Source organism: Rhinopithecus roxellana, chromosome 6 (genome assembly GCF_007565055.1).
Source record: "Rhinopithecus roxellana isolate Shanxi Qingling chromosome 6, ASM756505v1, whole genome shotgun sequence".
Taxonomy (NCBI): Eukaryota; Metazoa; Chordata; class Mammalia; order Primates; family Cercopithecidae; genus Rhinopithecus; species Rhinopithecus roxellana.
The window spans coordinates 142,507,885-142,529,867 of NC_044554.1; the positions used below are offsets into that span (position 1 = coordinate 142,507,885).

The following is a 21,983-nucleotide window of genomic DNA, read 5'->3' on the forward strand; positions in this document are numbered from 1 at the left end:
CACCTGTAATCCCAGCTACTTAGGAGGCTGAGGCAGAAGAGTCACTTGAACCTAAGAAGAGGAGGTCTCAGTGAGCTGAGATAGTGCCATTTCACTCCTGTGTGGGGGACAAGAGCCAAACTCTGTCTCAAAACAAAAACAAACAAACAAACAAAATCCACAAGACAGAATTTGATCAGCAAAGTGAGGTGAGAATTCTAGTCATTTTGTTCTGCCATTGTACATATTAAAATAATTGTTACTTTGCTGTTCTCCAATATTTGTCAAGTTCCCTATTATTTTTTAAGTTCTCTAATATTTCTCTAATATTTGCCACTCCCCAACAATAAATTATAAAACAAGATGAGTTGTTTATATTTGTAGGCACAATTTATTTTAAAATTCACACAAGAAACTTAGAAACGCAGCACTATCTTCAGACATCACATTCTAGCTCTGTTTAAATACTACATATGCTAACAACTGACACCAGGACATTCTCTAATAGAGTTACAAATCAGTTTCTGGAAAGGAAGTGCTCCATGAAAAGCTTATAGCAAGATAACTCAGGCTTTCAGGTGGAGTATGGCACGTGAATTAGCCTTACAATAATTGTGTACATAGTATGTTTAGCCATTATTGATTCAAAAGTTTCAGGAAGTACCTTTTTTGCACATGCTGAGAGAACAGTCAATACGCCTTTGTTCCTGCTGAGGGATCTGCCATTCTGGAGGTACAAATACCGCAGATAGAGTATCACCGCAGGACTATGTCAAGTTCAGAGTGTTTAGGATCATTTCTGTATAAAACTACAATTAGCTGAACTATGGCAAAGGTCCTTGAACATGAAGCTTTTCTTCATTTCATTGCATCTTAAGTAGAACGCCACTACAGTAAATGCTGTTTATATGTATTTTATTCACATATAAGTTATGATTTTTCTAACTACCCATCTCTGTAGCTATAAATTTTTTCTTTCCTGAATATCTCTCTTCCACACCTGTTCTGCTTGTCCCTTTGTTCCCTAAAGTCTGTATTTTTTCTTTAAGGAGATCTATTTTCCTTTGAAACAACTGCTGGAAAGCCAGCCTCAGAAAGGGAATAGGAATGTTTTTCCTGTATTTTGAAACAAAAATTTTCCATAGGATTATCTGTTCAATTATAGAACAGAAATCAATAGGAAATTAGGGCATGGTCAACAGGGGTTTCCTTGAAAACCTCTATTCTATGAAATGTGGAATCCTGCCATGGTGCCATGCAGGTATAACGAGGCGAGGACAATGCATTCCCATGAGTTTTCCAGCTTCTTGCAGGGGGAGGACCATCCACACTGGCACTTGCTCTGGCTTTTACTCCTCCAACACCTGTGGCCCTGCAGGAGCATCTTGTAAGCCTTCCAACTCAGCTTCACTTTCAAGAGATTCTTTCTTTCCTTCCCTGGAATCTTCAGGATTGGAATCTTTTTGGGAGATACCCACTTCAGCCTCTGGTTGCTCTTCATTAACACAGTTAGAATTGACATCAAGTTTGCCATCTGATTAAAAAAAGAAGAAGTTATTTTGTTCCTACCATGTGTCAGACACTCTTCTCAATGCTTTACATGTATTATTTAATCTTCATATCAACTACATGAGGTATATTATTATCTCTACTGTCATCACTAACGTTATTTTACAAATGAGAAAACTGAGAAGAGCGAGGTTTGGTAACTTGCTACAAGTTTCCTAGCTAGTGAAACAGCAGAACCAGCATTTGAACTTGGGCCTCTGGTTCCAAAGCCATCTCTAAATCAGGATTGTTGCTTGGGACTTGACAAAGCCTGTATTTGAATACAGCTTTTCTGTGAATTTGTTTGATGTCCTTGGAGAGCTAATTGCCTGCATGCAGTTGTTTCCCTTGTCTATAATACGTAGGTAATAAAGGCTAGCTTCCACTGGTGAAGAATAAAGGTGTCTGTAATATTTAGAGCAGTGTTTGGCGCATGAATGATGCTTAACAAATGGGAGTGCCCATTCTACTGACAATCTTCTCCCTCAGTGGTGTGTTAGTAATGAACATTTGTTACTTTCTGTCCTTAGCACATAGAATAAAAAAGTCTGGTCAAGAAAACAAGAGAAGGCATGGCAGTCAGAAAGCCTGACTATTAAGGATAAATGCTTTAATTGTGTACAAATCATTTAACTCCACTGAGAGTATTTCTCAACCCAGTAGTAAAGGGGATATGGTTCCTTGAGAGGTGGAGGCAGAAATGCCTGGTATCAGAGTAACCGAGGCATCTTTTTCAAACTACATGCACTCCCCCAGAACATACAATATACTCTCTGGAATGAGGCATGAGGGTGGGGGCGGTTCTCCTCTCCAATCTGATAATCACTGCTGAAGCAACTCACTATTTCTGATGAAAATGGGTCACAAAACCTCAAGAGGATGGAGAAAAAAAAAAATACAAAATTCACTGCTCTGACACTTGTAGAAATTTGATCTGTATATTAGATCTGCAATTTAATGATTTATAAATGTACTCTGTAATTTCACCTATAGTTCTGAAATTTAATTAAGGAATTTAAAGGTTTCCACCCTTAAAATCTTCTGGTAGCCATTTGTGGAAATTTAATTAATTCTCTTATTCAAAGATTTTAAAATCCTTCATGAGCAGAATATAAGTTAATACCCATTAAGAATCCCATTGTTCCAGGGCAGTCACCTAAGCTAAAATGCAGAATATGAAATAAACTACATCCCTCAGAATTTAACGTCTCTGTTTTCCAGTGATGTCTAGGCTGACTATATCCCAAGAACTTAAAAAAGGGACACATTTAAATTTAAATGTGATTCTTTCATTGATCACTCCTGAGCTCCTATGGCTTCCAGAGAAGACTCAGTTCCAGTGTGTTAAGATCACCTATTATCTCTCTCTCCACTAAGAAGCAGGGTGAACTCGGTTTTTATATACGTACGGTTTTCCTCTTGTCTCTTTTCTTTGGCAGCCTCCAATTGTTGCTTTTCGTAAATGTCCTTCAGATTCTTACAGATTTTCTTATGAGTAAACCAGTGTGTTTTCTGGCAGGTTTGATCACAATATATCACCTGAAAGCAATTGTTGGTTTATTTTCATTTCCAGAGCTCCGGTTGTAAGATTTCCCAACTATGACTAAGCTATAAAAATGTCATTTTCCATACTTTATTTTAAAACCATAATATGTGGTTGATATAGTTTGGATGTTGTCCCCTCTAAATCTCATATTGAATTGTGATCCCAAATGTTGGAGGTGGGGCCTAGTGGGAGGTGATAGGATCATGGGGGCGGTTTTCTCATGAACGGTTTAGCACCCTTCCCTTGGTGCTGTCCTCACAATAGTGAGTGAGTTCTCACAAGATCTGGTTGTTCAAAAGCATGTGGCAACTCCCCCACCTCCTCTTGCTCTAGCTCCTGCCATGTGACATGCCTGCACCCCCTTCACCTTCCACCACAATTGAAGGCTTCCTGAGACTTCATCAGAAGCTGAGCAGATGCCCGTGCCATGCTTCCTGTACACCTTCAGAACCATGAGCCCATTAAACCTCTTTATAAATGTAATTTCTTTAGAAATATTAAAAAACCCAGTCTCAAGTATTTATAGCAATGTAAGAACAGCCTAACACAGTATCTGTGTATTCATTTAGATTTATAGTTTGTAGCTTTACTTTAAAACAATAATGAATATGTAACAAACAGTCTACCAAAGACTTTAGCAAATAGCTTATTATGAACCCGCCATGTGCCAGAATTGGTACAGCACAATGACAAGGAAGATAGAGTTGTTGTCCCAAAGGTAGCCAGGGTCAAGAAAAAGAAAGATACGGAAGAAGGGAGAGAGGCAGGCACCTAAATACATAATTTTTAAACACAGTACAGGATGTAAGAGTGATGGAGGCATAGAGGAAGCAGCAACTCACTCTAGCTGTGGTGAGTCAACGTAGACAGAAAAATAGGAAAGAAGAATTCCGACTGGAGAAAATATCTAGTACAAAAATGCAGGAACAGGGAAGTGAATGATATGTTCAAAAACAGCAAGAAGTTTTTGTAAATGGCCTTATATTTTTGCAAGTGGGGGTGGAAAGCAGATGGGAATGAACGTTATTAAACACTTATTACACGACAAGCACTGTGCTAGGCCCTTATACATATATTGTATTATTGACCCCAATTCTTCATTCATCCTTGCATTCATACACTTTCTCATATGATTTCAAAGTTCTCTGCACTGAAGGGGAGGAGACTTGACTTCATATTGGGCCATGTGATTTATTTTGGCCAACAGCATGACACAACATGGCAATTTCAAGGCTAGTCCTTCAGAGGCCTTCTGTGTTTTTACCTGCCCACGTGTACCTTTGCTATTGCCAAGACAACATGCTCAGCCTAGCCTGCTAATACAAGAAGGATGACAGTCACATGGAGCACAACTGCCCCAGCTGAGAACAGCCAACCATAACTGTGAGAGAAAGACTAAATGATTATTGTTTTAAGCACTGAGTTTCAGTGTGTTTTTATAAGCAGTAATAGTTAACCAATATGAATAGTTTGATTTAATTCTGGAATTTCATTTAATTCAGGAAACTGAGGTTCACAGAAGTAAGTCATTAAACAAGATGAAGCTGAAGAAGTAGGTTACGGTAGATTATAATGGGTTTCATACAACATGCTGAAGAATTTCAACTTTAAAGTCAACAGGCAGTTGATGCCACCTATGGGATTAAGTGAATGCACAGACACATGCATGTGTTCAGTATCTGGATGTGAGAACACAATCAGATAAGCCTTTTACAAAGTTAATTCTGGCAGAAGGGGGCAGTACAGTCCATAGGGATTAAAGACTGGCAACAGTCAGAAATTGTAGTTTTACAAGGATATGTTGATGAAGACAGTCATTAAAGTCAACATCAGAAGAGTAAAGAATGTATATTTATGAACTGTCCTATTCTAGGTTTCATATCTGCACCAGCCTTGGTCTCCTTGCACCACAGATAATCTTTCTCTTATTTTCTCATATTCATTCATTCATATCCTTTCTTTCCATGAGGTGACCAACAAAGAGGCAAAGGAAGACTGGCAGTGTAGCAGAAGACACAGTAAGTAACTATACTGATACTATTCTCTTCCAAAACTACTTTTTAAGTATTAAATAAAATATTTTCACTGCTACAATTTATTAGAAAACTAATGTCCACACTTACGGAATATTAAAACTCAATCATCAGCTTGGCTGCATCTAAACCAGAGGTCAATGAACTAAAAAGAACTCCATTCTTACCATTTTGCAAACTGAACATCTTTTACTTGCTCCCTTTTCTCCACAGGTAGTGCAAAATTCCACATCCACAAAACCCACCTGGCCAGTGATGGCTTGGGTAAGGACGGAGAATGCAGTGGGATCAGAACCCTAGAATGGGCATGAAGAGGAGAAAAAGCAAACTCTGAAATCACCATGGAAACACTACAGAGGTATCAGCCCATGGACACTGTTGTCCTACAATATTGACACAAAAAGGAAGAAATCATTAAGGCTATAGATTACATAGGCTTTAAGACAAAATGACAAAAATCTTTTAGAATATACCATTTTCTGTACAAAACATATGAAAAGTCAGTCATAGGTCCAGATAATTAAAGAGAAAAATACACCCTTAATCTAGAATAAAAGTATTTTTCCAGTGAGGATAATTCAGTAAGCCCATAGCGATTCAGATTTAGGACAATGACTCCAGAGTGGAATTTTTTTTTCTGAGAACTGACATCCAGAAAATGTTCATATTCCTTGAAATAATTATAGGGCACATCAAAAATGTTTATCTTAATTCCAAAAAGTTTAGTATAAGTATTTTAAAGGCAATATATTTAAACTCATTTACTTTATGTTGGCTTGCATTATTTGAATTATTTATTCAAATAAATTATCACCATTATAATTGTATATTCCAAATTTGTTAAGAAACACACATGCAATTGAATCAAACTATTAAGAAAAACCAGATGTGTGAAACTTATTACTGGTGGGCAATGGAAAATTAAAAAAGGTTGTTAAAAAATATTTATAATTTTTTTTTTTTTTGAGATGGAGTCTCACTCTGTCACCTGGGCTGGAGGTGCAGTGGCTGGATTTCGACTCACTGCAACCTCCGTCTCCCAGGTTCAAGTGATTCTCCTGCCTCAGCCTTCTGAGCAGCTGGGATTGCAGGTGCCCGCCACTACGCCCAGATAATTTTTTGTATTTTCAGTAGAGACGGGATTTCACCATGTTGGCCAGGCTGGTCTCGAACTCCTGACCCCATGATTCGCCCACCTTGGCCTCCCAAAGTGCTGGGATTACAGGCGTGAGCCACTGCGCCTGGCCTATATATTTTTTTTACAAAGAAAATTATAAGGGGCTGGGAGCAGTGGCTCACGCTGGTAATCCCAGTATTTTGGGAGGCCAAGGCAGGCAGATCATTTGAGGTTAGGAGTTTGAGAGCAGCCTGACCAACTTGGTGAAGCCCTGACTCTACTGAAAATACAAAAATTAGCCAGGTATGGTGGCACGCCTGTAGTCCCAGCTACTTGGGATTCTGAGGCAGAAGGATCACCTGAGCCCGGGAGGCAGAGGTTGCAGTGAGCCAAGATCATGCCACTGCACTCCAGCCTTGGTGACAGTGCAAGATCTTTTATTTAAAAAAAAAAAAAAAATTATAAGGGTAAGTATTTATCTATCTGAGACGATGCTACTAAAACTTATTTAGCAAAAAATATTTACACAGTATCTATTTTTCTTACCTATTCCTAACAGTTCTTTGTTCTGAGCTTTTCAAATTTCTTCATTTATTCCAAACCAGAATTTTGACACTTTATAATTTTCATTTTGAGTATTTGCTTTTTCTTCCTAAGAATATTTGTTTTATATTATCTTACCAATTGTACATAACAGAGATTTAAAAATATCACCCAGGAACAATGTCCTTCACTGTTCTGTATACTCAAGATAGTCAAATAAAATATTCAAAGATTCAAGAAGCATTTTAAAAGTAGCACTCATTTTGGAACTGCCATGTTCTTCTTGAATACAAATAATAATGACTGGGTTTGCTTTCACATGAAAGTGCTATGAATTCTCTTTTGGAATAAAGATAGTATAATGAGGAAAAATTAGGTGAAATCAAGTTTCAGATATTAGATACTTCAGTTAATAATTCCATCAGGAATGAATGTCTATTTTAGTTGTTCTCAAATGCTGGACTGCATCAGAGAACCTGTTAAAAATGCAGATCCCTCCCACTGCCCCATACCTTGTAACTTAGAATTTCTAAGGATGTGGTCTAGGTACCTGCATTACCACCAATATTCCCAGGTAATTCTAAGACATACTAAAAGTTTGATAATTATTGGTTCTTAATATTACACTGAATGTTTACAAATCTGTATAATTCTTTTCCCTCAAAAGTAGAGTACTGAATCGTGGAGCAGTCTGCTCCACAAATCAACAGAATATGATATATTCAACAGACATTACGACAATTATATTTTCATGTTCAAATTTCTTCACAAAACTGCCTGAGACATGTTCAAAATCTCCCATGAAATGGGACAGTTATGGGAGTCATACCACATACTGACATTCTCACAGATGTAACTCAAGAGAAAACCGAAGAATATTTTGCTAGGAGTACACCTGTTATGTGAACTATGGCTGACAAAGAAAAGTAACAGTGGTACAGATGAGTAACCATGTAGCATCTTTCTGGGTACTGGTGTTGTGACAATAAATCCCTTGTTATACAAAATCTTGTCATCTATTTTGTTAGATAAGAATCAGCTTGGGTGTCAGAGCTCCTCCCATAGAAAGATACTCAGCCTAAAAACAAACAGGATGCTTTATTCAATGTATGCTATAAAATCACAGACGTTTTAACTTCCAGAAGTTAAAATACATAGTGTCAATAGATAAACCAAAATTATCTTTAACGGTATGATCTGCTATGATGCTGGAGCAATCTTTCTAAGCTTAGCCATGCCTCACACTTCCTGCTGAGCCTTGAGACAGGCAGAAGCCAGAGTTCCACAGTAGGCAGAGCGAACCAAAAGCTGAGCAGAGGGCCCAGGCATTAGCACTGTCAGAAAACAACACAGTGAAGCTCACAGCAGCCAGCCCTGGGAACCATGGTATGCCGGGAAAAGGTGGGCATCACTTCAGAGGCTTAGAACTTGCAGAATATGAAAACTCATTAGGCAGTAAACAATAGCTGTGATATGCACAATCACAAGCATTTGGGATCAAGTTTTCCAGACAGTAGAACATAAAATTTCTAAGAACAAAAATTTTTAAAGAAAGTCTTTCCAAAATGCATTAAATACTATCTTAACTTTATTATAAACCTTTTCTTGATGACTCAGATCACTAGGATAAACATTAATCATTATACTCTAGGCCAGGTACGGTGGTTCACGCCTGTAATCCCAGCACTTTGGGAGGCCAAGGCGGGCAGATCACCTGAAGTTAGGAGTTCAAGACCAGCCTGGCCAACATGGTGAAACCCCGTCTTTACTAAAAATGCAAAAAAATTAGTCGGGCATGGTGGTGTGTGCCTGTAGTCCCAGCTACTCAGAAGGCTGAGACATGAGAATCGCTTGAACCTGGAAGGCTGAGGTTGTAATGAGCCGAGATCATGCTACTGCACTCCAGCCTGGGTAACAAGCAAGACTCCCCCTCAATAAATAAATAAATAAAAATAATAATTATACTGTATAAACTCTAATTACATTATTCTATTACATGGAGCTAAGATAACTTGTTGACCATGATATTGACCTGCTTTTTTTTTTTTTTTTTTTTAAAGAACTCTGGCTTGCTGTTTTAGTTTTCCTGTTTTTTCCCATGAAGGTAAAAGGTAGCAACCATTTGTGAGTGCTGGAAATCCCACATAACAGGTACTGCTAGTTGCTTCTGTGATATCAATTCTCACAGCTTCCTCACTAATAGAAGCGTAATTTTGTTCAAAGCAGCAGTTTAGAAAAGTCAAAAATACTCATTTCCCCAGACTCCTGTGTAGCTAAGGAAAGTCATGTGACACAGGCAGAGGCTTCTGGGAGAGCTTCTGTTTTCCAGATACGGACCCCTTTGCTCTTCCTGCCTGCCTGGGATAGGAATATGAGCTGGAGGAGGAACATCAAATGCCTCGTAACCATGAGATCATAAGTATGCATATAAGAACCTGCATAGCTAAGGAATATTGGAAGGGAAAGATGAGAGAGTGTTTGGATCCCCAAACTATTTTTAAGTCACTATACCAGACCTAGTCTGCTACCTTTGGGCATCTATGTATATATGAATACATAAACCCTTATCTATTTAATTCATGGTTGGTTGGGCTTTGATATGTGCTGCTAAGACACATTTGTAATTGACAAATCATTTGCTAACTTTATTCTTCCAAAAGCATAAACACTAAATAGCCAACTATGTTAAAAAAAAATATGAGTAAAGAAACCCTTGAAAGTAGGGGGAACACACATGAATGAACTTTATGAGATAGTCTTGCCTGCTCAGGTCTTTCTTGTTTATTTTATGGTTCAGACTAGGTGAATTATTAATGTACGAAGGAGCATCTGGAGCCCACTTTGAGCCCTGATGCTCTACACTGAGGATGACCTAACAACCCGGAGAGAAAGCATAGAGAAGGGAACCAGATTTGCCAGAGGGAGGGAGGAAGCCATGGATGGGACTGGTCTTAGGATCAATTTCTTGCCTGATAGACAAAAGCTGATCAGGTTTTTGGTTGAAACGTATAAAAGCATGAATGGGTATAGATAGGGTGAACAAAGATGTATTCAAAATAGAAAAAGTGGCTGGGCGCAGTGGCTCATGCCTGTAATCCCAGCACTTTGGGAAGCCGAGGTGGGTAGATCACCTGAGTCAGGAGTTTGAGACCAACCTGGTCAATGCGGTGAAATCCCATCTCTACTAAAAATACAAAAATTAGCTGGGCGTGGTGGCGCGCACCTATAGTCCCAGCCACTCAGGAGGCTGAGGTAGCAGAATCACTTGAACCTGGGAGGTGGAGGTTGCAGTGAGCTGAGAGTGTGCCACTGCACTCCAGCCTGGGTGACAGAAAGAGACTCTGTCTCAAAATAGAAAAGGCCAAATAAATTAAAATACATGACAAATGAATAGCAAGTAATTTAAATAACAGATAAAGTTAACAAAACGCACTTATATAGTGGGTAAGTATAAATAGGTTTTAAGTATGGACATTTTCTAATCAGAGGCATTAAGGTGGATTATAGGAAGCTGGAGCATACTTTGAGATTGTTATCAGGAACCACAATGAGCCTTCCCATGGCTTATCCCACTACATCCCCACTGCCTGGACACTATCACCCTAGGCAATCAATTCATACTTGCATCTAGTTTATGACTTCATGCTGGTAATTCATATAGCTACAAGTGTAAGTGTGTACCTATATTACACAGTGGATGTATATAAAATGTAAGTTCCTACCCTAACTATCTACATTTCAACATAGGGACGTCCTGTTTATTAAACTATGAACCATAACAAGGTAAGAAGAAGATCGTGAGATGGGAAATAAATAAACAGGAACAGGTTTGGCAGGCAAACCTATCTCCACCTTTGTTCCTAAAAATATTCTGAAATAGTTTCTTTTGCTGTGCAGAAGCTCTTTAGTTTAATGAGATCCCATTTGTCAATTTTGGCTTTTGTTGCCGTTGCTTTTGGTGTTTTAGACATGAAGTCCTTGCCCATGCCTATGTCCTGAATGGTACTACCTAGGTTTTCTTCTAGGGTTTTCATGGTATTAGGTCTAACATTTAAGTCTCTAATCCATCTTGAATTAATTTTCACATAAGGAGTAAGGAATGGATCCAGTTTCAGCTTTCTACTTATGGCTAGCCAATTTTCCCAGCACCATTTATTAAATAGGGAATCCTTTCCCCTTTTCTTGTTTCTCTCAGGTTTGTCAAAGATCAGATGGCTGTAGTTGTGTGGTATTATTTATGAGGACTCTGTTCTGTTCCATTGGTCTATATCTCTGTTTTGGTACCAGTACCATGCTGTTTTGGTGACTGTAGCCTTGTAGTATAGTTTGAAGTCAGGTAGCGTGATGCCTCCAGCTTTGTTCTTTTGACTTAGGATTGTCTTGGCAATGTGGGCTCTTTTTTGGCTCCATATGAACTTTAAAGCCGTTTTTTCCAATTCTGTGAAGAAACTCATTGGTAGCTTGATGGGGATGGCATTGAATCTATAAATAACCTTGGGCAGTATGGCCATTTTCACGATATTGATTCTTCCTATCCATGAGCATGGTATGTTCTTCCATTTGTTTGTGTCCTCTTTGATTTCACTGAGCAGTGGTTTGTAGTTCTCCTTGAAGAGGTCCTTTACATCCCTTGTAAGTTGGATTCCTAGGTATTTTATTCTCTTTGAAGCAATTGTGAATGGAAGTTCATTCATGATTTGGCTCTCTGCTTGTCTGTTACTGGTGTATAAGAATGCTTGTGATTTTTGCACATTAATTTTGTATCCTGAGACTTTGCTGAAGTTGCTTATCAGCTTAAGGAGATTTTGGGCTGAGACAATGGGGTTTTCTAAATATACAATCATGTCATCTGCAAACAGGGACAATTTGACTTCTTCTTTTCCTAACTGAATACCCTTTATTTCTTTCTCTTGCCTGATTGCCCTAGCCAGAACTTCCAACACTATGTTGAATAGGAGTGGTGAGAGAGGGCATCCCTGTCTTGTGCCAGTTTCCAAAGGGAATTTTTCCAGTTTTTGCCCATTCAGTATGATATTGGCTGTGGGTTTGTCATAAATAGCTCTTATTATTTTGAGGTACGTTCCATCAATACCGAATTTATTGAGCGTTTTTAGCATGAAGGGCTGTTGAATTTTGTCAAAAGCCTTTTCTGCATCTATTGAGATAATCATGTGGTTCTTGTCTTTGGTTCTGTTTATATGCTGGATTACGTTTATTGATTTGCGAATGTTGAACCAGCCTTGCATCCCAGGGATGAAGCCCACTTGATCATGGTGGATAAGCTTTTTGATGTGCTGCTGAATCCGGTTTGCAGTATTTTATTGAGGATTTTTGCATCAATGTTCATCAGGGATATTGGTCTAAAATTCTCTTTTTTTGTTGTGTCTCTGCCAGGCTTTGGTATCAGGATGATGTTGGCCTCATAAAATGAGTTAGGGAGGATTCCCTCTTTTTCTATTGATTGGAATAGTTTCAGAAGGAATGGTACCAGCTCCTCCTTGTACCTCTGGTAGAATTCAGCTGTGAATCCATCTGGTCCTGGACTTTTTTTGGTTGGTAGGCTATTAATTATTGCCTCAATTTCAGAGCCTGCTATTGGTCTATTTAGGGATTCAACTTCTTCCTGGTTTAGTCTTGGAAGAGTGTAAGTGTCCAGGAAATTATCCATTTCTTCTAGATTTTCTAGTTGAACAGGCAACCTACAGAATGGGAGAAAATTTTTGCAATCTACCCATCTGACAAAGGGCTGATATCCAGAACCTACAAGGAACTCAAACAAATTTACAAGAAAAAAACAAACAACCCCATCAAAAAGTGGGCAAAGGATATGAACAGACATTTCTCAAAAGAAGACATTCATACAGCCAACAGACACATGAAAAAATGCTCATCATCACTTGCAATCAGAGAAATGCAAATCAAAACCACAATGAGATACCATCTCACACCAGTTAGAATGGCAATCATTAAAAAGTCAGGAAACAACAGGTGCTGGAGAGGATGTGGAGAAATAGGAACACTTTTACACTGTTAGTGGGATTGTACACTAGTTCAACCATTATGGAAAACAGTATGGCGATTCCTCAAGTATCTAGAACTAGATGTACCATATGACCCAGCCATCCCACTACTGGGTATATACCCAAAGGATTATAAATCATGCTGCTATAAAAACACATGCACACGTATGTTTATTGCGGCACTATTCACAATAGCAAAGACTTGGAATCAACCCAAATGTCCATCAGTGACAGACTGGATTAAGAAAATATGGCACATATACACCATGGAATTCTATGCAGCCATAAAAAAGGATGAGTTTGCATCCTTTGTAGGGACATGGATGCAGCTGGAAACCATCATTCTTAGCAAACTATCACAAGAAGAGAAAACCAAACACCGCATGTTCTCACTCATAGGTGGGAACTGAACAATGAGATCACTTGGACTTGGGAAGGCGAACATCACACACCGGGGCCTATCATGGGGAGGGGGGAGGGGGGAGGGGTTGCACTGGGAGTTATACCTGATATAAATGACGAATTGATGGGTGCTGATGAGTTGATGGGTGCAGCACACCAACATGGCACAAGTATACATATGTAACAAACCTGCACGTTATGCACATGTACCCTAGAACTTAAAGTATAATAAAAAAAAATTAAATTACAAATATAAAAAAAAATTCTGAAATAATAAAAATAAATACTAAAGAGAACTTGCCTTTAACAATACAATATGTGGTAATTAGGTCTTACTGATAGAGTCAACTTAGGTAAGAGGAGCCTTACAATTTCAACAGGAGCAATGCTTCGAACCAGCTGCTGGAGGAGTGTAGCTTCACAGTAAGGAAATTTTCTGATACTTTCTCTAATGATCTTTTCTTGATACACTGGAAAGCCATCAGAAGCTCGGCCTTTTAACAAGCTGAAAGATATTTTTTAAAGAGTAATTGGAGTTGAATCACTAAGCACTCTCTCGTAGCTGAACCCACCAGTTTTTAGTAGTATCTTCTGTTACTTAGGATTTCCTTTGTCTCTTCAAATCATGATGACGGGCTCACTTCAAATTGCTGTTCAACCTATATATCACGCTAGGCCTTATAAGGTTTTTGGGCCCATTAAATGAATATGCAAAGGTGACTATCACCATAAAACACGCTAAACACTGTTATCAGATTAGCTAGTTACTTATTACCATGTCAGTTATTTGTACTAAGAATAAAAACTCTCATAGGTCGACACCCTTCAGACTTAGTTCCCTTTTTTAGGTAAGTATGCAAGAGAATTTGATCTCTGGTGGTCACAGAACTAGCATAACACACAGTTCTCCAAGGTACAGTAACAGAGACACCCTGGATGCCATTATAAATTCAGAGCTGCAACCTAAGGCATGAAATATTCTCAAATTTGGACTTGGGCCACTTTCTCGCTGTGTGATCTTACACATGCTATTTAACCTCTCCAAACCTCAGATTCCTCATCTGTAAATCGCTGGTAACAACAAAAACATCACAGTAGAGAATACAGAACTGAATAATCACTCAATGTAAGTATAACATTATTCTCTGTTTGTCAAAGACTAAATGTGATTCCAACAACAGCAATTGCTGCCAAAATGTTTAATTTTGAAACCCATAATAATCAGGCTTCATATAAAAAAAAATTCAGTTGAGTGTATTTTATAAATGACATAGTAAAAAGAGTACCTTTTGATCAAGGTGTCCAGTTTATTCTCTCCATCTTTCAAGAAGTTAATGCATTTCTGAAAGATACAGCTTATGTAATGCATTTTCATAGCCAATACTTCATTCATGTCTCTTTGCTTCATACATTTCTCACAAATCAAATCCATCACTCTGTAGCATTTATTCAGGGCTGCTTCTTCTGTCAGCAGAGGATTCTCATTTACAAGCATCACAATCTAGAGGAAATCCCAGTGTACTCAGGTATTAAAGGAGAGACTTTTCCATGTACAAATTAGGTAGTCCATTTAGTTGATTTCAAAAGATTGCCAAAGAAAGCCTTCCTTAGGATCATGAAGTTATTATACTATTTGTTAGAATGCAGATTACCCGGACCAAACATACAGAACAATATAGAAAGACCGTAAAATAGTGGAATCTCTTAAACTCTGTATATCAAAGTTATAATGTGATCTGCCATCTACCTATGCCAGAGTGCCAGTATGCCACTCAAGAGTACATGATTTTACAGTCTCTGTTAAGTGCGCTTTGACTAAAGATAAACATGGCAAATGTGAACATTTTACATAAAGAATCAAATCATTGAGCAATAACCACTTTTAGTTAACATTCCTCAGCTCTAGAATTTCATGGCTAGGAGAGCTACAATTCTCATTAATTCTTATTAAGCATAAGAAAATGAGATTTTTTCAGAATGAAGTCTAAAAATGAAATATGCTTTACTTTCCAATTAACTACATTTCTCTGCGGAAATTTTCCTGAAGATGCTTCCGATCATCTACAGTCATGAGAATAGGTCAAAGAGGAAGCCATAAATGACTTTAAGGGGGAAATATTAGAATGATCAAACCTTACACATTATGAGTACCACATTTCCTATGTATGTACAGATTAAGTGTAATTTAGTGTAATAAGGAGTATTTTTGTATTAGCGTTGTTGTAGGGTAGATTATTTAAAGTGGGTCTGCATAGGACTGCTGTAAACATCCATGGTGGTATAACAGTAATGTAAACATGAATGTGAGTGTGGCAGGAAGCAGCCAAATGCCTAGGCAGATGGGGTGGGTCCTTGATGAAGCACCATTTCCAAGCCAAAGACAGTTTAAAGCCTGAAAGGCAAGCTACAAATTAAATCCTCAAACTGGATTGAGAACTTGTCTTCCTGTGTTCAATTTCTTCTGACTGATCCTTACCCTTCACCTATTTTACATACACCTACCCTTTCCTAACTGGTTTTCTACACTGTCGTGCCCACCATTGAGTGGTGTCTTCGCTTTAACCTTTTTCACATACTCACAAACCAATCAGCATGCACTCCCCGTTCTGAGTCCATAAAAGGACCTGGACCCAGGCACACAGGGGACTTTCCCACCTTCGGGTAGGGGAACCACCTCCCTGCGTCCCCTCTTTGCTGAGAGCTTTCCTTTCACTTAATAAATTCTACTCTACTCACTCTCCAGTGTCCACATGTCTAATTCTTCCTGGTTGTAAGACAAGAATTCGGATCTAGCTGAACTAAGGAGCACAAAGACCACAATAAATGTAACAGGGTCACAACTGTATGCACAGAGCAGAGAGCCAGTCAGTACTTGCTAACCTACCTGTTACAGCTAAATTAATATCCCAGGGACTGTACATGTTAGGGAACAACAGGCAGATTTTCCTGAATTAGTTTCTTTTCTTTAGGCATTAAAAAAGATCATCTATTAGTAAAGCCCATAGCTAGCCCTCTAATTAGAAATTTAACACAGATTAAATGTCCTTGTAAAATTAAATGATTTTCACTCTTTGACATTATTAGATTTATATACAATCTAGTGTTTTACAAAAATCCAGCACTTAATAATAAGTTATTAGACTTAATGAAGCAAGTATAGTCAGAATCCTTATTGGTAAATTTCTTGATAACTCTCTTTACCAAAACATACTTTGACAATTTATGGTAGAGAAGAAAAGACTCAGTAATCATCTGTTTATACTTCTGCTAACTGTAATCATTTAAAGTTGTTTGATCAGTATTTTTATATGTGGCATTTATAATCAACTATAGAAGCTTAAACTTACAAGTGAAATTCTTTCAAAAAATTTCAAACAGAACCCAGATTAATAATTTTTTGTTTGGAGACATTAGACCTTATCTATTTCTTAACACACAGCACAAATATACACCAAGAAAAATGACAAATAACCACATCATTAACATGAGCTTAATGAAACAATTACGTAGCTACACACAAAAGAATAATATTTGTACTTGTTTCCTTCCTTAATCTCTGCAGCATTATGAAGTAATATATTACAAAGGAAATCCTTTTTATTAATTAATGAGGAGCATTTAATAAATATATTTCTATTGGCATTAAAAACTAGATAAATTTTTACCATTCAAAGGATTGCTACCTGAGAATATGTTTATGTAGTAGCATTTTGAATTCTTTTTAGTTTTTAAATCCGATTTTTAAAAACTGCTAAATCTACAATACCAGGCTTGAAAATCACAGTACTCAAAGACAGGATTGCTGTGTGCACATCTGCCTCCTGTCCACTCATAGACCCTGCTCTGCTGACATTTTTTCCTGTGATTTGGTTTTTCTCCTAGATAACCGTCATATTCTGGGCATCAGTATAATCCTCCAAGTCCCTTTTGAAAACAAATGCATCCTTATTGCTATGGCAGCCACTTATCCTAGACACAAATATAGCTATGTTAGGTGCACTGTAATGAAATGTGAGGTGTGTACTGGGGAGAATTTCTGAGCTTGTTTTAAAAGCTGTTTGACATTATACAGTGGTTATTACTTTTTAAATAATACTCCATAGGAAAGGCCATGCTAGCTTAGAAAGGGGTAGAGCAATAAAAATAGGCCATAACAACAAAAGCAACTGGGTGCCTTTTAGATCCAAAGGATGGATAAAAGAAAAGCTTTCGAGTGAATAGATTGTTTAAACTTACAAAAAGCAAGGTCTGGGCTGGAGGAAGGTATACAATAGGATAGTCCCCTTTATACTCTAAAAAATATTATGTAGTCTATTTCAGACTATACATCTTTACAAATTATTGTCTGCATAAATATGCCCTCAATCTAATTTACTTAAAATACACACCTTCAAAGATAACTGAAGGTAGAGTATTAATAATTATTAGGACACTTAACCCTGAAAGACTGGGTTCCAAGTAAACATAAAAAAATATTCCAGAAGCCTGGCCAACATGGAGAAACCCCATCTCTACCCAAAATACAAAAATTAGCCAGGCATGATGGCAGGCGCCTGTAATCCCAGTCACCCAGGAGGTTGAGGCAGGAGAACTGCTTTAACCCAGAAGGTGGAGGCTGCAGTGAGCCGAGATCTGCACCACTGTACTCCAGTCTGGGCGATAGAGCAAGACCTATCTCAAAAAAAAAAAAAAAAAATCCACAAACCCTTACTGCAATCTGAAGGGGAGGGGTAGAAACTTAGATATGAAAGACAGTGAATCAGAAAAATACAGGGAACTTCTCCAAATCAATATAAGCCAGAATATCCCATATTGCTCAGGCAGTGGAGGAACAAGGTTCTTATAGAACCACACACATTCTCTACATTGAGAAATACCGTACCCTGACAGAAACCTGTCTCCCCATCCCAGCCAGCCCATGCCTGAGAGAGCGCCATGGAGAGGAGCCAATGCTTCTCTAGGGAGTTCTCTTTTCCCTAGGTGTGCTGGGAGGGAGAGGACCACTAACAAAGTAGAAAATACATATATTTTAAAGGTTAAATTCTAAGCCCTCTGTAATCTCCACTAAAAACATGAGTATGCAAATCACAGCTGAATTTGCCCACTTAGTATCACAAGTGTTGCCTCTGGCAGTTCTTCCAGAATACTAAGAAAAACTCTGAGTTTTCTAAAATAAAAACAGCAGATTTCACTTTTCTGTCTGATGGGAAAGGTATCTACTAGTTTGTCATCTCTCTTAAGGGCCTAGAAAATTAATTTGGGTGGAGGAACACACAATGAGTAAATTTGGTTTGTTTCTCAACCTTCAAATACTCAAGAAAGATGCACAGGGATGCATCAACAAAGCAATAAGATTATACACATTTTGGATCTTATATCTTTGAATGAGGGTCACTCTTCAACAGAGTTACTTATAAGAACTGTTCACTCATTTTCATGATGCTCAGCAGACTCCACAGATTCTTCTTTTGTAATAAACTTCTGGGAAAATCTATTTGCTACACGATAGTAACGTCTTATGTTAAGGAAGAACCTTAGCTTTTGACCCAACTTACTATCTTGCTCACTTAAACAGCTCTGAACTACTATCAAATCTTTACCCTGTGAGTAAAAGCATGTGACAGATACTGAAATTGAAATAGGACCTCATCACTGTAGCACACATGTAGCTGTGTAGTTTTCCGTGATGATTATTGAGGAAATTATACTTGTTTAGCTGGATTTTTTTTTTAAATTATGCTGTAAAAACAGTAAAAGCCCGTCTTTTTAAAATCTAGAAGACAATAGCGCTGAAATATTTCAGAATAGCTCTTGAAGTTTCCCAGTTAAGCCATTTGAACTTATGTGTTGGTCTACGAAATTTGACAATCTGTTTGATTTGATGAATTACTGGAAAAACTATGCTATTTAAAGGCATCAAATAGCCACTTACCTTAAAAACGTGCCCATGATTACATTTCAGAATCTTTCTTAAAAAGGCAATTATTGTAATAGATGCTGTTAGTGCCCCACCTACATCCTTTTTACCAGGCCTGCATACCAGGCCTCAGAGGCTCTCAGGGTCAGCTACTATGGTCTTTTCTCCAGAAGACTGCCCTCACTGAAAGGGAGCCACCTCACTTAGTACTATCTGGGAGGCTGTCCTTTCCCTCTGGAGACAGGCCCCATCCAACAACAGACTGATGAATACAAAAGCTGGACTCCCTTGCTTCTCTGGAGCCACTCACACTCCAGAGCTCCCGGTAGGATGAGGTGGAAGCTAGGCTTCAGCGAACCCATCTCTTTGCATGGCTTTTCCTGATGCTTTAGTCTGTTTCTCTCTCGCTCACTCACTTCTAGGTTTCAATGGAGAGTGCTCCTTCAATAAATCAACAGGCCAAAAGAGCCCACTGCAAGCTCTACATCTACAAAACCCAACCCAAGACAATTATGATCCTGTATAATAAAAGCAGTTTAAACTCTGAAGCAATATTTACATAAAAAGCAAATATAGTAGACACCACACTACCTTGACAGGATGAAGATTCGTTGTGGTGATGATTTTGTGCAGTGGGCCTGCCAATTTTGGTGGCAGTTTTGGCTCCTTATCCAGTCCCTGGGGCTTAGTGTAATAATCCAGTCTCTCTCGAGGAAAGAAATTGTTGATTATGGTCACACAATCATGTTGACCTTTTCATAGAAAAATAGAAAAGTTGTAGTTTTAGTATTAAAAATAACACATCTGGATTTTAAAATTAATTATGTTGCCATTTTTGTGATGTAAACATGCACCAATATCTTTATTTTTCAGGAAAGGAGAGTAGAGGAGGAGGAGAGGTAAAATATTTTAGAGAACATTTATAAACATTCCTTGTAAAGTTGATAAACAATCTTTGAAAGACACAGAATCCAAAATACATGTGAAGATTATGTGGATTACAAAAGAAAGCACTGTTCAACTTGTAAGAGACCCTAGGTATTTCAAAACAGTTGCTTATAAGTTAAATGTCTCCTCTTCTCAGCCTACACAAATGATGCTCATGTTTCCCTAATCACATCCGGTTGTATTTACACAAAATTTAAATTTACTCCATATAAAGTATTGTTCTTATTATAATGATAGTATTAAACTGAAACCCTCTCCCCCTTACCCCCTACCCCCCAAATTTGAGAAAAGCTTGCCCTCTTTGTGAAATGTAGAGAAAAGGCTTTTGCTTCCATAAGCTTGGAATCCATATCGTGGCTTTGCATAGAATTCCAAGCCACTTCTCTAAGGCATCTCTAGTTAAAAATGGTTCTATGAAAGCAAACTCTTCCTTGGGGAAGCTGCTGGCCTGCAAGTGTGCTCCTGTGGCCTCCCCTCCCTAGCTCCCTCTCCACTACCTCTCTGTAGCAAAGCAGTGGCCACTCTGGGCAAGCAGGCAGAACCCACAGGGCACACAGGAGGGCGCAGGTTCTGCCTGGATCTCCGGAGGAGAGACTTCTTCCTCCGTTCTGACCGATGAGGGCCGGGGGACCAGCGGAGGCGCGCCTGGGCAGAGCGTGCGGACGCCATGGTCCCCGCTCCTGGAGAGTGGTCCCCCCGGGGCAGTCTGCGTGGCCCCTGCCTGCTTGTGCTTGGTCCTGGGAACGTCTGCTTGATCCTGCTGACAACAGGTGACCTGCGTGGGGGCAGCACTGTGGGCCGGCTGGACCCTGGTGCTTGAGGCTGGCAGAGGGCTCTGCTTGTCCCTGAAAGTTCCTGGAAGAACCCGGGAGTGGCGGGCTTCATCCTTGTGCCTCAGCTGGTTTGCTGACCAAACCAGCTTAATGTCTCAATTAAATGGTTGAACACTTTTGATGAGATATTTTAGAACTTTTTTTTTTTTTAATGGGAACAGCTATCTTTTTATTGAAGCTGGATATAAGATTTTGTTTTAAGGAAGTATATGCAGTTTGTCTTCATCTTCTTTGGTTTCTTCATACACAGATGTAAATTTCCCCACAGTTACCTGGGTTGATTTTGATGCGGTGTTCATAACCCATTTGCATTAGATTTGCTTGGTTGAATGTCATTTTTCTCTCTTCTTAAAGATTCTGGAAGGAGGGGTTATCATTTTCTAAACTAATTAATTAATGTCTTAATTGAGACATTAAACTTTCTTCTTCCACTGATCCAGGACCCTATCAGCTTTACCTGACTGCCTGGGAGGTACAGAACAAAGTGCCTATGGGGATCCAGCAATTCTGAAGATTATGCAGTGCCTCCAACAGAGGGCTTCTTGGGTTGGAAGTGTGTGGATAACATTTACCCTAACAATAACCACCACAACTACAGCTAATAAGAGCATTTAAGTTAAGCAGATTCAATTATAATATATAAATAGACTTTCAAGAACCGCAGAGAGATTTAAATTTTAAAAATTAACAGGCAAACTGAAAGAGGTGATCCTGGTTACTACTGAGAACTAAATTAGTAACACAGAGGATCAAGGCCAGTCATGGTGGCTCATGCCTATAATCCCAGCACTTTGGGAGGCTGAGGCAAGAGGACTGCTTAAGCCCGGGAGGTGCAGACTAGCCTGGGTAACGTAGCACAACCCCATCTCTACAAATAATTTAAAAAGTTAGCTGGGTACAGTTGTACGTGCCTGTTGTCCCAGCTACTTGGGAGACTAAGGCAGGAGGATTGCTTGGGGCCAGGAGTCGGAGACTGCAGTGAGGGTGTTTTTTTGTTTTTTGTTGTTGTTGTTGTTTTTTTTTTTTTGGTGAGACAGAGTCTGGCTCTGTTGCCCAGGCTAGAGTGCAGTGGTGTGATCTTGGCTCATGGCTCACTG

At 38.7% G+C, this 21,983-nt stretch overlaps 1 protein-coding gene across 1 annotated transcript in view; it reads right to left on the minus strand.

Annotated features, from left to right (window-relative positions):
• Window positions 1–347: 347 nt before the first annotated feature.
• The window catches only part of ANKMY2 (ankyrin repeat and MYND domain containing 2), a 49,920-nt gene continuing 28,284 nt past the window's right edge, over window positions 348–21,983 (minus strand). The window contains exons 5-10 of the mRNA XM_010357670.2: window positions 19,697–19,857; window positions 14,475–14,689; window positions 13,558–13,693; window positions 5,274–5,402; window positions 2,937–3,066; window positions 348–1,513 (exon numbers count right to left, since the gene is read on the minus strand). Of these exons, the coding sequence (XP_010355972.1) occupies window positions 1,329–1,513; window positions 2,937–3,066; window positions 5,274–5,402; window positions 13,558–13,693; window positions 14,475–14,689; window positions 19,697–19,857 (956 nt within the window). The 3' untranslated portion in view covers window positions 348–1,328. The remainder of the gene's footprint in view (window positions 1,514–2,936; window positions 3,067–5,273; window positions 5,403–13,557; window positions 13,694–14,474; window positions 14,690–19,696; window positions 19,858–21,983) is intronic.